The sequence below is a fragment of the Typha latifolia genome, chromosome 4, assembly GCF_019914945.1.
Source record: "Typha latifolia isolate L0001 chromosome 4, TyphaL0001v2, whole genome shotgun sequence".
Taxonomy (NCBI): Eukaryota; Viridiplantae; Streptophyta; class Magnoliopsida; order Poales; family Typhaceae; genus Typha; species Typha latifolia.
In genome coordinates this window covers 10,060,325-10,075,409 of record NC_133089.1, presented here as the reverse complement: position 1 = coordinate 10,075,409, position 15,085 = coordinate 10,060,325, and the positions used below count along the sequence as shown (strand labels likewise).

At 40.5% G+C, this 15,085-nt stretch overlaps 1 protein-coding gene across 1 annotated transcript; it reads left to right on the top strand.

Annotated features, from left to right (window-relative positions):
* The first annotated feature begins 802 nt into the window (after positions 1-802).
* Positions 803-14,824, top strand: LOC140787599 (RNA-binding KH domain-containing protein RCF3-like). The gene is given in 9 exon segments (XM_073136603.1): positions 803-1,182; positions 1,185-1,691; positions 3,244-3,717; positions 5,201-5,449; positions 5,608-5,868; positions 13,907-13,989; positions 14,062-14,170; positions 14,257-14,383; positions 14,594-14,824. Coding segments are annotated over 9 exon segments (2,073 nt in total). The 5' UTR covers positions 803-945; the 3' UTR covers positions 14,620-14,824.
* The last annotated feature ends 261 nt before the right edge of the window (positions 14,825-15,085 follow it).

Below are 15,085 nucleotides of genomic sequence, written 5' to 3'. Positions count from 1 at the left end.
GATCGAATGAAGAGGTGGAGAGAAATCTTTCCCACTCGACCCTCTTGGCCGGCCAAGACTCCAGTACACGTAATTTGCATGGCTCAACTCCTCCTTGTCATATCAGTGGCAGTGTGTTAGTAGATTTGTATGTTGAGAAGTTTTCCCACTATGGACCCACCATCTCTAACTCATTCTATTGGGTGGACACTAGCTAGAAATTTGGTTTTACCGGGGGCATCAGATAGCTTGTTGTTGACGGATCCACTAAGGCTAGGAAATGATACTCTACTTTCCTAAATTACTGTGCTAATTCTTTTCGGCGAAGCCTTAGCACTGTTGGCCGGCATCAAGGAAGCTTCCCTAGGCAAAGACAAAAACACTATCTGGGTCTTCAGTGACTCGTTAACTGCTGTTAAAATTCTCAATGGTCTGGTGGTTAAGGCTGATCCACTCCATAATTTCTGAAATAATGTCCATTCTAGAGAAGTATTAGAATATTAGTGTTTGCTACACTAATAGGAGCAACAACATCACTGCACATCTTCTAGCTAAACTTGCCATATATAATGGCAGCTGTAAAACTTGGTCTAGCTGAGAACTAGATCTTCTCTGTAATCAGCAAGTTCAATGAAATGTCAGTCTACGGACAATTTCTAAAAAATAATAATAAAAAAATAAAAATAAAAAGACAAGCCAGCAGCAGCCAGTCCCAGTCCCGAGTCAAGATTGCTTTCCATCTTTCACTCTACACAGTAAAAGCAAAATTAGAATTTGTCAATTTGATCATTTTCCACGAATACCACCCCCGCCTCCTCTCCGCTCCGCTTTCATTGTTCGCAACCGAACAGCAGTAGCAAACAGCTGCAGCAGCTGATAGGAAATCGAAGCGCACGATACAATTAAAAATAAGATCGATTGATCGATCTAAACCCTAAAAAATCTTATCGAAGAAGACGAAGACCAATGGATCGATCTCGCTCGAAGCGGAACTACCACTTTGAACCCGACTCTACCTCCCCGAGCCCTCCTCCCCGCTCCAAAGCCCGCTACGACGGCGGCCACCGCCGCCCCAACCACCACCGCCGCGGCGGGGACCGCCGCCTTCAGCCTCCTCCTCCGCCGCCCCTCCCTCCCCCTCCTCCGCCGCCTCCACTTCCTTCCTCTTCCTCCGCCAGTGGAGCCGCGCCGGCGTCCCCGCTGCCGCCGTCACCACCTTCTTTCGCGTCCTTTGCCCCAATGTGAAATCCGGCGCCGTTATCGGGAAATCCATGAGCGTCATCAAGACCATCCGCCAGGACACCGGCGCGTGGATCACCGTTCACCCGCTCGTCCCCGGCGATGAGGAATATATCATAGAGACGGCCGACGACCGTCGTAGAGAGCCCGACGGCCGGCCGCCGCTGTTCTCCCCGGCGCAGGATGCGTTGCTGCTGATCCATAGGCGGATTGTGGATGCGGAGTTTGATGATGACGACGAGGATGGTTATGGTGGAGATGGGGGTTGGGGAGGTGGAGGAGGAGGAGGAGAGAGGGATAGGGGGAGGGTGACGACGAGGCTGGTGGTGCCGAGGCTCCACGTCGGATGCTTGCTGGGAAAGGGAGGGAAGATAATTGAGCAGATGAGGATGGAGACCAAGACACACATCCGCATCCTGCCGCGGGATCAGTACACCCCACGGTGTGTCTCGACCTCGGAGGAGGTTGTTCAGGTAATGCCGTCTATTTGTCTTGCCTTTGAGTCGGATTTTATTAGTTCTTTTTGTAAGACATCAACTGCCATCTTCTTGCTGAGATAGAAAAAGAAGAACAATCATCTTTTCCTTGCTTTGGACAATTGAATGTTGCAATAGCGATTTTAAAGATGCAGAAACATGAGGCGTTAGTTGATTAATGTTGTGTCTAATTGCAAGTTTTAGCTAACATATCTTTTACTTAGTCCACCTTCTGCTCTGTGTTTTGAAGCTCTTCTAGTTGATATACTTCACATTTAGTACCGTTGCATTGATATCTTGGTTTTCTTATCAGCTCTTAGACTTGGATAATTATTATATGTAGGGAATGAGTTGATGAAGCATAGGTTGCACGAATTATACAATCAATTTACCTATATATTTTCTTTGTTTGCCTTACTAGTATCAAGGTGTTTGGCCATTAGGCCACACCTCCTTTAACGGCCAGAAGCCACAAACACTGCCTAGAATTACAGGCATTTGCACCATAAGGGCCATTGACAGCTTAGAGTGGCCGAAGTGTTGAAAATACATGTTTGGCCACTCATTATGGACTTTCTGTGTTTGACTGCAAAGATGAATTTCTGAATTCTTTCCATTTACGCAATATCAGTGTCTCGTCAAGGATAGCCTATGAAAGGTGTTATCACTAGAAATATACAGATCTTGGGAAGTCTTTCTCTAAAGGTAGTTGTTCTATTCTCTAGGGATCGGCATTTGAACTCCCGACTGGTCTTCCTTATGGAAATAGGTGACTTTTTTGCTGCATTGGCAAGCTTTAAAGTTTCAAGATGCGTCTTTTGGCTTTCACATGCTTCCCACTCTTTAGCCAGAATTAGCCTTCATCTAGATTTTGCAATCACCATCTGTTTCATGTAGGCATCTTATTATTTCAGGGAGTGAAAATTTTGAATACTGTAGTCATTACATTGAATGGACTAGAATTTGGAAGCTGCTTTTGGCTGAACACAGTAAGCATTGTACAAGTGGGAGAGAATGAAATTAATGATTTTTCACCTATTTTTACTATAAATTATCTAATCAAGTAGGCAAAAGCAAACCTCTCCTTAGATTTGTCTATTAATTGATTTAATTCATATGCATATTCTTTCTTTCTGTAAAAGTTCAAGATGATCTGCCCATGAAATTCTTAAAGACTTGCTACTATTTGATGTTTTCAATTGTTGCTAAAGTATGGTTATGGGAAGTTGTGGTATTTTGTAAGGGTTACAATAGGAAATACCTTATTGATCAATCAATTTGCTACTGCACTTGGAATGCTGGCATCTCTACCTCATGTGGCAAATATTATAATAACATGTGTTCTGACTCTTAACTCTTTTCTTTCATTGATTATGAACCTGCTTACTAATATGAATTAAGAAATCACAAAAACTACTTGCCAGTAATTTAGTGGTAGTTGTACGTAGCTAATTAATAATTTTCTTATGAAACCAGTACTCTTTCAGATGATTGTGCAAAACCTTGCGAAATTTTCTACAATTTTGATGTCTATTTCCTTATTTTGAAGATTGTTGGAGAAGGTAATTGTGTGAAGAAAGCTGTGGCCATAATCTCAGCCCGGTTGAAAGAAAGTCTGCATCGTGACCGTGGTAATTTTCGTGGGAGAATTCATTCACCGGAGCATTACTTTCCTCCAGAGGATGAGTTCTTGAATAATACACAACATCAATCAGCTGTGGAAGAATCTGACTTAGGTTCACGGTCTTCTATAGGACCAAATAGAATTAGAAACAACTATGGTCCAGAACCATCAGGCTATGCATTTGATTCAGATGGTAATGCTATTAATGACCGTTCACAGTCATTTTCCTACGATGACATGGTATTCCGAATTCTTTGCCCGAATAATAAAGTTGAAGGCATTATGGGAGCAACAGATGGAATTTTAAAAATTCTGCAAGCTGATGTAGGTGTTGATGTGAGAGTGGGTGATCCTGTTGCTGGCTCAGATGAGCAGATCATTATTATAACTTCTGATGAGGTAGTAGTTACAACATGCTTTTCATTTTATTTTGAATATTTTACCTGAGTGGTAGCTAATTTAGGATGCAAGGTCCTCGCCTCGGACTATTTGTCAACTCATGGTAATAATGCTTACTAAAGAAACTATTATATGATTACAAGTACAAATTGATAGTATAATATCAACTCCTCGTACTGGTCTTAATATAATATAAATGTCTTTAGAAATTTATTTTCTCAATTTCTTATATATGGCTAGATCCATGTAAAGAAGCAACTTCCATTTGATTAAACTACTAATTACCAGAATCTGTTTGAGAAGATATCTTATCTGGTTCTTTTTACTGCTGTGTTTGGGATTTGCTGATAGGAAGGCGTTATAATTTTTACTAGTAATATATTATTATATATGTTATGTATGAAGCATGACATCCATATTTTAAATAGGCTCTTCTTCATTTTCAATCCATTTCAGTATAGCAATTTGGTGCATTATTTTCATTGCAAGTAACATTAAAATCACCAGTATTGTGTTGCTACTATCTTGCTACTGTTGGCAAGGACACTGCCACAATAGCAGAACAGAAAAGAAATGACTCCGAAGCTCTGACAAAGAAATGATTGTGTTAAAGAAATCTAACATGACATGCTTATGAGAGCCATTAAACTCTGACATATAAGTGACTGTGTAAGCATTTTATCTTCTTTTCATCTTAATACAAGGTATGAAAACAAATATACTGTAGTGTAAACTGTATATATTCTTGAAAACAACTTGATGCAAGTTTAACTTCTTGAAATCTAATATTGCATGCTCCATCATTATGTATCTTAGGTTAAGTAGTTCTAATGATATAAAGCTGGCATCTAGGTTATGCAGTTCCTTTTGTTGGAGATATTTATTTGTTCTTCATTATTGGATGTTGTTTCAGATGTTGGATAATTTATGCTGTGTTTTCTTTCAGTTAAGGTTTAATTACCCAGAAAATAATGTGCTCCGGTAACTGCTGAACATATTTAAGGCTTTTCTTTTCTGAATTTCCTACGAATAATATGTTAGATGGTCTTTCTTGTAGTTACTTGTCTACTTGATGATGTCACAATATGTTATTTATATTGGTAGTGTGTTTGCTCATGAATGAGCACCCAGTTCCATTAGCATTGATTGGTTGTGAGATCGTTGAGCATTTTAACATCAACAATTATGTAATTAGTCTCTTTTCTGTGGTGTATGGACATACAAATTTCTTCTCAACTATGCTTCCAAGTGAATATCAGGAATATGCTTGGAACCATTGTATTTGTAGCTTTGCATTAGAAGTGAATACTGAGTCATTGATAACTTCAACATTGAGAACATTTAGTGTGAAAATATGGCATTAAAGTCCACTTCATATATGATTCTGTAGATTTTTCAAGCTTTTCATCCCACTGATTTTAAGTCATATTTGAGTACTTCCTTTTCTAGCAAGAGATACTAAATTACTTGTTCTCTGCTTTAGGGTCCAGATGACGAGCTTTTCCCAGCTCAGGAAGCATTATTGCACATCCAGACTCACATTGTAGACCTTGGTCCTGACAAGGACAACATCATAACAACGAGGCTTCTTGTCCCAGCAAGTGAAATTGCATGTTTGGAGGGAAGGGACGGATTATTATCCGATATACAGAGGTTGACTAGTGCTAATGTGCAGATCTTGCCAAAAGAAAATCTTCCTCTTTGTGCCATGGAGGCTGATGAGCTAGTGCAGGTTTGTTACCTATGCATTTGAAGGGGCAATTCTATCTACTAGTAGAGATGTTTCAAGAATCAAATCATGTACAATTTCATCATTTTACTCATCAGATGTCTAAGCATAGTGCTAATTGTAGTTTTGGGTTGGATTTTGCAACATTGACTTGTTCACAGATTGTTGGGGAAATTAGAGCAGCTCGCAATGCTCTTGTCCAAGTAACTGCAAAGCTACGAAGTCATCTATATCGTGACTTATCTGTTGCAAATGACTCGCTGCAACCTTTTTGTGCCACTTCAGATCATGCTGGTCTCATTGCTGGACATGAATCTACTCCACCTCTAAAAGGTTCATCTTGTGAAGCATATCAAGGAAATGACCCTCCCATGGCAATTAATCAACATAAACAAAATGCAGCAACAGCGTGGCACTCGAAGGTGTGTAATATGAATTCCTTGCTGTTATACCTTTCTTAGATTGGAATATTGGTTCTTTTGTTTTCTTCGAATACGTATTGTGCTATTTATTTGGAAAAGGAACCATGATTTTTTTTATAGATGGATCTTCTTTTGTGACCAATTAAATAGAACAATTAATTAAGTTAATTAAGTTCTGAAGTGTTATTGTAATTTTAACTCTTTAACACTAGATTATGTTATTTATATCTGTGTAAAGACTTTATTAGAATGTTGTCATACTCATTTACTGCCATTTTAGGTGATTCTTTTCCATTGACGTAATAATTTTATCCTTGAATTTGCGTATGGAACTATAAATTAGAAGGTAAATGCAAAGCTTCTTTGACGGCTTTACTAATAGGTTCCGACCCGATGGAGCCTTATAAAGCAATAACACAACTACACAAAGAATAATGATGAAAGAAATCACAAACGCTAGCCCCCTAGCTATAGTCTTGAGAGAAGACAGAAAATAAGAGAATACTTTGTTACCTCCCAAGTCCAAGCAAAACTGTTTATATATAGTCCCTCAATCGGACTAGTCACTTAAGGAAAGAAAACAAGCCAAAACCTAATCAAACATTAAATTAAACTAACTTGCGTTTGTCGGGCGTTCAAACAACCTAGAAGCATTTAAACGCATTGGCGAACTGGACACGTTAGGACGATAGTTCGAACACATTCATAGGCCATTTGTTCTCGGGTTCAAACATTCGATTGCCAAGTGGGGCCATTCGAACGTATCCAGGGGCTATTTTGCTTTGAGTTTAGGCGTCCGGACGTGGTAAAGGCTGTTCAAATGCTGATTCCAAAGAGCCTTCTTGCGCTGTTGTTGCATCTTCCGTCTTTCCTGTAACTGCACGGCATTGCCTTGGATAAGTAACTAGGAATGGAGCTGTTAAACCTCCATGCCTATCATTCTCTTCCCCTTGAAGACGAACCTTGTTTTCTCATGGTTGATATGTAGAAAGCAGTGCTTCAATTCTTCGAAATCCTCCCACATAGCGTCCTTCTCGGGGCATCCTTCCCACATGATTAGCGCTTTTGCACCATGGTGACGGTCGATTTGATGAAATTTATAAATCTCCTTTGGTTTCAAGACTAGTTCCCCATCGTCAGCAAATTGAGGTAAAGAGGCCATATTTTGCCCTCCAACACTGATCTGCTTCTTCAATTGAGGCAATGAAATACCAGATGAATGAGGGATCATTCCAGAAGGCACAGACAATATGCAACCGGTCCAATCTTTTCAACAATTGTAAACGGTCCATAAAAATACGTGGCTAAGCCCGCACATGCACATACATTTGCCAATACAACTACAATTTAAGGTAAACTCAATCTCTTACCTGAAAGTCTTAACTCCCCATGCTTATCTTGCTGAACTTTCATTCTAGTACAAGCAATCACTAAATTGTCCTTCAAAAGTTGCAAGATCTAATCATGCGTTCTTAGTTCTTGATCAACCAATGCTACTTTTGTAGAGCCCGACTCGTAGTAGTGTACAGTTGGTGTGGGTCGACCATAAACTACTTCAAAAGGGGCCATTTGTGATGTTGATTGATATGATGGATTGTACCAAAAGTCCGCTCAAGATAACCACTTGGCCTACTGTTTTGGACACATCCTTACAAAACAGCGGAAGTATGTCTCCATACAGCGATTTAAGACTTCAATCTATTCATCGGTTTGTGAGTGGTAAGCAGTACTTATCTTTAATTTGACCCTTTGCAAAACAAAAGTATTTTTGCCAAAACTTGCTGATAAACACCAGATCTCTATCTGAGACAATTCTCTGTGGCACCCCATGTAATCGGACAATTCAGCAAACATCTCCGCTACTGACTTAGCTGAGTATGGGTGCTTTAAAGCTACATAGTGCTCATACTTAGCCCTAATGATCGAATGCTCTTGTCAGCTAGGTAACCCATAAATAAAATCTATTGAAATGTCCTCCCAAATTCGGTATGGAATTGGTAATGGTTATAACAACCCTATTGATCATTGTGCCACACATTTGTTTGTTTTTTCGACAAACATCACAAGTTTGGACGTAACGATGAATGTTCGCTCACATCCTGTGCCAAAAGAAATTCGTTACTGACCTTTTATATGTCCTCAAAATCCCTGAGTGACTAGCTATGGCTATATCAAGGTATTCATGTAACAAATCCTACTACTGATCAAAATCTAGTAGTAACACCAGTCTCCCTTGTAACCAAAAATCTAGACTCACCAACTGAAAGCTGTCCAACCATCCTCCACTTGCACGTAACCACTCACACAACTCGTCTAGTTATGAGTTGCTTCGTGTCATCACTTGCAGCTGCTCCACCCAAGATGGTTATGGTCCTGAAATCTTGGCTAATTCTACCTCTATGTTAGCCAGCTCGTTAGAATCCGCTGTTGCGTTGGAAGCGGTTCCGCCTAGTGGCGTGATAAGGCATCCGTCACATTAGTTTTGCTCCCTGACCGATATTTGATTTTAAAATCATATCCTAGTAGCTTGACTGCCCATTATTGTTGATCTTTTGTTAACACCTTCTGTTCCAAGAGATGCTTCAATGGTTTGTCCAAACAAAATTGTGACCCAGTAAATAACATCGCCATTTCTCTGCTACCTGGACAACAACCATCAACTCCTTTTCATATGTGGAATGTGCTCATCCACATGTGGATAACGCTTGACTGTATATGTAATCGAATGGCCTCCTTGCATTAATACTATGCTAGTTCCATCACCCGAGACATTCGCCTCGACTATAAAAGGCTGCTCAGTCTGTAAAAGCCAAGACGGGAGTGGTGATCAACACCTTTTTAAGGGTTTTAGATGCCTTCGTTGTCTCCGTCGACCATTGCGTTCTTCTGCAGTGACTTGGTTAAGGGCACTGCTATCTTCCCATAATTTTGCACAAACTTATGGTAGTAACCCGTCAGCCTAAGAAATCCCCTAAGTTCGCAGACATTTCGAAGCGTTGTTTATTCCAACATACAAGCGATCTTGCTTGGATTGGCCTTTACTCCCTCAACTGAAATGATGTGACCGAGGTACTCAACTTCGGTATGGCCAAATGAACACCTTTTCAGGTTCATGAAAAGTGCATGTTCTTGTATAGTGGCAAGGACGAATTGTAAATGTTTCACATGTTCCTCTCAAGTTCCGCTGTAAATGATAATGTCGTCAAAAAATACCAAGACAAATCTCTAGAGGAACAATCAAAATATATCATTCATTAATGATTGAAAAGTGGTTGGGGCATTTGTTAAGCCGAATGACATCACTATGAATTTATAATGCCTATCATGCGTCTGAAATGCAGTTTTTGGCACATTCCAGGTGACCACTTGTATTTGATGATACCTTGATTTGAAGTCCAATTTGGTGAAAACCCTCGCTCCTTGTAGCTTATCTAGCAGTTCATCGATCATTAGAATAGGGTATTGATTCTTCATGGTGATGTCATTTAGAGCCTATTAGTCCACATAGAATTGCCTTGACTCATCTTTCATTTTAACCAAGAGCACAAGTGAGGAATATGGGCTAGTACTTGGTTTGATGATGTCTTCCGCTACCATCTCTTGTACATTCTACTCCATCTCCATGTTCTAGTAGTGAAGATAATGATGTGGTCGCACATTTGCTGGCTCCACTCTAGGTTATGATCGGTATACAATGATTCTGGGTCCTTGCTGGAGGTAGACCTACCGAATCCGATAATACTGTGCGGAGTTACTCTATCTGTTGCATGCGTGCCTCCTCGTCCAAGTCTCTAGGTGTAGACCTTTGGATGCTCTGAGTAGCCGTTGGCTGCTCAATCAAGGGTGTCTTTGTCATCATCATAAAAAATTCATAAAAAATGTTGTAACTCCCTAACTCATCATCTTTTGCATTGAGTCTACTCTCCCCATTTTGAGGCCTATACTCGTGTCACCATGCAGTTGGAACTTTTATCCAGCCTTCTCAAACTCCATTTTCAAACTTGCATAATCAAAAGCGACCAATCCTAAGACTTTGCCGCCACTGCACTCCTAAAACGATATCAGAGCTTTGTAGGAATATATATTAACAAAGAAGTGTTAGTTCTGCAGTCGGAGCTCTGCACCCTGACAAATTTCCTTACACTAGCCGATTTTGTCCGCCATCAATACAAAAAATGGTGTAGTTGGCTTATCTTTTTGCAAAGTTTTTGGATGATTGCCTTGCTTACAAAATTATTGATGCTCCCACTATCTACTTACACTGACACCGGCCTTCCTTCCAAGTACCTTATAATACAAAGAGTATGTGGCATCATGCACCCGGATAGAGCATGCAATGTGATATCTAGCAGCTCCTTATTGTACAAGGCTGCTTTGCTTGTGTCTTCCTCCATTGTACTGTCGTAGTTCGATTCGGCTACCAACACAAACAATTGTTTTCTCTTGCATTAGTGTACTTACACAAACTTCTCGTCGCAATTGAAGCATAAGCCCTTTTCCTTTCCCTCATTTATTTGCTTATATGTTAAATGTAAAAAGACGTTACTCGATAGAGTCATGGCCTGCACCGTGCCAATGGGGGTGGCATGCTGCCTGTCCAGGTCTTGCATTTTGGCTGGGCATGGTTGGCATCGAGTTCACTGTAGTAGTCAGTGTGGGTAATAGTCCTGTTTAACCTTGGGTCTACCTCCCCCTCGCGAACCTGATCCATGGCATGGGCTATGGCCTGGGGTTTGAAGGGCTTTGCCTTTAGATGTATTTCTTCTCGGAGCCCTCCAATAAAGTACTCCAACAAAGTCAACTCTGGCCATCCATAGATGCTCAAAGCCGGCTTCTCAAAGTCATTCTAATATTCACTGATAGTCCCAGTCTGCTGCAACTTCTTCAAGGCCTCCTCAAAGTTATCATACTCAAAATGTTCGAACCTGGACGTTAGTCCTCGAGTGAACTTGTGCCAATCTGCCAATGAGTTCATTTTCCTGAACCATTAGAACCACTGCAGGGTCTCATCTTGAAAGTGGAACACGGTAAGTATAACCCTGTCCACTGGCCGCGTCTCTTGGTAAGTGAAAAATTGTTCGGCCTTGAATATCCACCCTATAGGATCTTTGCTTGGGAACTTCAAAAAGTCCAAATGGGTGATTCAGGGGTTGAACTTCCCTAATCTGGCATCCTTCAAACCCCCTTGCCAGAGCAGTCGTCGATCACCCTTCCATCCTAGCTATCATTTCCGTGATATGAAATATTTGATCCTTCATCTCCTCCATGTTGGTATTCGTTGCCTACATGGCCTTCCTATGCTCCGACTATTTTATAGCCTACCGATGAAGAGGCAATGCATCCAGGCAGTCCTTAGTCGATATAACCTGTCTTTGACATCCTTCCAAACCTTGTGGTGAGTTTAAATTTTAAAAACAAAGTTCCATCAACCGGCCACGGATGCTCTAATATCAATTGATAGGTTCCGACCCACTAAAGCCTTATCAAGCAATAACACAGTAAGAATAATGGTGAAAGAAACCACAAACCCTAGCCCCCTAACTAGTCTTGAGAGAAAAGAGAGAAAGGAAGAAAATACTTTATTGCCTCCCAAGTCCAAGCAAAACAACCTATATATAGTCCCTTACCTAGACTAGTCACTTAAGGAAAGAAAACAATTCAAAACCTAATTAAATACAAAATAAACCAACTTATGCCTGTTGGGCTTTTGAATGGCTTGGAAGCATTCAAACGTATCAGCGAACTGGACAGGTGTTTGAATGCCAGGATGACCATTCGTACGCATTCAAAGGTCATTTTGCTGTTGGGTTCAAGCATTCGAACGCCAAGTGGGGCCGTTCAAACGCATCTAGAGGCTATTTAGCTCTTGGGATCAAAAGATAGAGAGAAGTGCATTTGAGGTTGTTTTAGAGGTTATTTCCCCGTCATTGTTTCTATTGAATCTCTCTGCTGAATATTTGCAGAGCACCTCGTACTTGTGAAATCAATCTAAAATAGATCTGCAGAAGATTGTCCTGAATCCTGATAACTTTGTTGATGAAGTAAAAGATTTGATGCTCCATGAATAAGGAGCCTAATCTTGTTGTCTTCTTTAGAAAATAGCCTTTATTGAATCTTTCTCTCTCCCGAGGTAGTGTTACGGAAAATGTCAAAATTCATGTATCATGTGGTATGCTGGCTGCCAGTAACACACCCTATAGGCCTATACTACTGCATGTCATTCCTAAATTAATTGCACCATCTTGCAAGTGATCTATAAAAAGAGCATTTTGTTCTAGTATGTCTATAAATATGTAGTGAAACGACCTAGTTTGGATAAATGTCTTGTAATATCCTCTGTACAGTAAATGTTCCTTCTTTGGAGATTATGATCATCCTTTAAATGCTCATATTTCTTGAGTTATCCACCTATATTATAACTAGAGGTGTAAACGAGCCGAGCCTGAGCGAGCCGCCTCTAGCTCAAGCTCGGCTTGAAATTAATTTCGAGCCTCAATTTTAGGCTCAGGCTCAGCTCAGCTCAATTCGAGCCGAGCTCGAGCTGAGCCAGATCAAGCCCGAGTCAAGTTTGAGCCTGAATTGAGCCTATTATCAAGCCTTATCCAAGCCGAACTGAGCCCGAGCCAAGCAAAAAAATATTTAACTTGAATAAAACTTTAGTTAAATTTTATAAAACTTTACTAAAGTTTAAAATTTAAAAATTTAAACCTAGAACATTAAAGAGAAGAAGCCCAAAAGCCGCGTATGCCTCCTCTCATCGTTCTCAAGGATGCTGTCCATTGCCATGTCCGCCTCTCCGGCAAGTGCCTCCTCGACTCTGAGATTGGCCGTGGCGAGTTCGGTGTTACCCACCTCTGCACCGACAAGCAAACCTCCGAAACCCTAGGGAGCAAATCTATCCCAAGCAGAAGCTCCGAACAGCCATTGATGTCAACGACGTCCGCTGCGAGGTCGCCATCATGTCGTCGCTCCTTGACCACCCCAACCTCGTTCGCCTCAGGGCCGCGTATGAGGACGCCGACGTGGCGCACCTCGTCATGGACGAGGCGGCGCCTCGAAGGAGGACTCGAAGGCAGTGAGCCGACGACTTGAGTCTTGATGAGGAAGACGGGGACTTGGAGGAGTTGAGGGCGGCGGGCCGACGGCTTGACAAGGAGGCAGAGAGACTGAGCGAGTGAAAGGGATTGGGATTTGGGAATTTGGGACTTAGGTTTTGTTATTATATATACCGAGCTTATCGAGCCGAGTTTGAGCGAATCGGCTCCAGCTTAGGCTCAGCTTGATATTAATTTCGAGCCAGTTTCGACGGCTTGGGCTCGGTTCATCTCTAACCAAGCCGAACCGGATTCAAGCTTCAGCCGAGTCGAGCCCGAGCCATTCGTTTATTTTGACAGCCCTAATTATAACTACGCAGTTAAAAGTAGAATAATTATCTAGTAAAATTCATGAATAGGCCGTAAGCTTAATTATATACTGTTTTCTGAATCCTTTTCGACATTTATAATGGGAGACTAAGAAAATGCTACATGACTTATGGAGTAGAAAAATCAAATGTCAAGATTATGAGTCTAAAGGCACATGCTGAATTTGGGTCTAAAGGCAGTGATGCAAGACAAATGTTTGCTGTTCATAGTGGGCTTTAGGACCTAGGATTGATTAAGCCAAGGTAGGTTGGGGGATGCCTTGTCATGGGAAACAATTAAGACAAGTATCTTGCACAGGTATGCTTGGTTCCTGCTGAAATACTTGTATCGAAGAACTATAATGTATTTTGCCTCAAAAGATTTGTTTCATAAAAAGTATATTAGTTGATCCTACTTGTTGTCTATATGCTAGTAGAATTGCTACCACCTACCATTATGCATAGAAATACTCTTCCTGCCCTCTAGTGTATGCTGAATTCTAATGTGTGGACAATGATGTTTCGGAGGATACTATGAATGTTATCCCTTTTTCCTGTCTTGGATAATGAAATTGTTCTTGGTCTGCCAAGGTTATTTCTTTTCTTAATTTTAATATATGCAATATTGTGTACCAGGACACTGGAGGAAGTGCAAGTGGATCTTTTGAACAGGAAGAGAGCAATTTTAACGATGAAACAAAACAAAATAGTTTGAAAAGGTACTAAAGTTTTGATTATCCTCACTTCTATATTTAGGTTGCTTGATTTCTTTGGCTTTGATCTTCCATCAGGTTCAGTGTTCCATTGGTCACTAGAAGCACTCTGGAAGTTGTCATACCGAAAAGTGCAGTTCCAAGTCTCATTATGAGATCAGGAAGCAAGCTTGCTCAGATCAGTGAGGTGATATCATCTATATGCTATCTTTAATTAGCATTAAACATATCATTTCTTCTAAACTTTCATTAAAATAACATAAAATGAAACAGATGTCAGGAGCTACTGTTACCCTTATTGAAGATCGACCTGAACTGAGTGAAAAAATAGTTCAAATATCTGGAAGTCCTGATCAGGCAGAGAGAGCCCAGAGCCTACTGCAGGGATTTATACTAAGCAGTGCGTCTCTCTCTCTCTCTCTCTCTCTCTCTCTCTCTCACACACACACACACACACACACACACACACACACACACACACACACACACACACACACACACACACACACACACACACACACACACATGCAGACATACATACACATTTATTTTTTGACTTATTTATGAATATTTAATTCGGTCTTTCTTTTCTCTTCATGGAAATTATCAGCCCTAGATGACGTTCCATCGAGCTAATTTCAAAGCGAGCATGCCGAGTCATATGGCAAGAAAAGCAATCTACCTTCCTATTACATGAGTAATTGTGGGCTATATTTTTATGCAGTGATGTACATGTATAGAAGGTACTTAGCATTTTTCCGGTTTTAAGATATGAATGCTTATCACCTCTGTGATCACATAGAAGATCTGATTTTCAAAAGCTAGTTTCAACTTCTGCTAACATAGCATCAAACTTTTTTAAATTTAAAAAAAATTCTATCTTCTCTTTTTGTTTCTCACTAATTTAGGGATGAAATTAGTTCAGATAGTTGAATCTGACTTTCCATGGGCGATACTGTGTATTTCATACACATGTATTATGTTTCAATTAAATCAATTAATACTTAATACTTTCTAAATCTCAGTGTGATCACTGATTGATATATTTGACAGGGGCATTTGTGAAAAAACGTTTAGTTTTTAAAATAGTAAAAATGGTTTT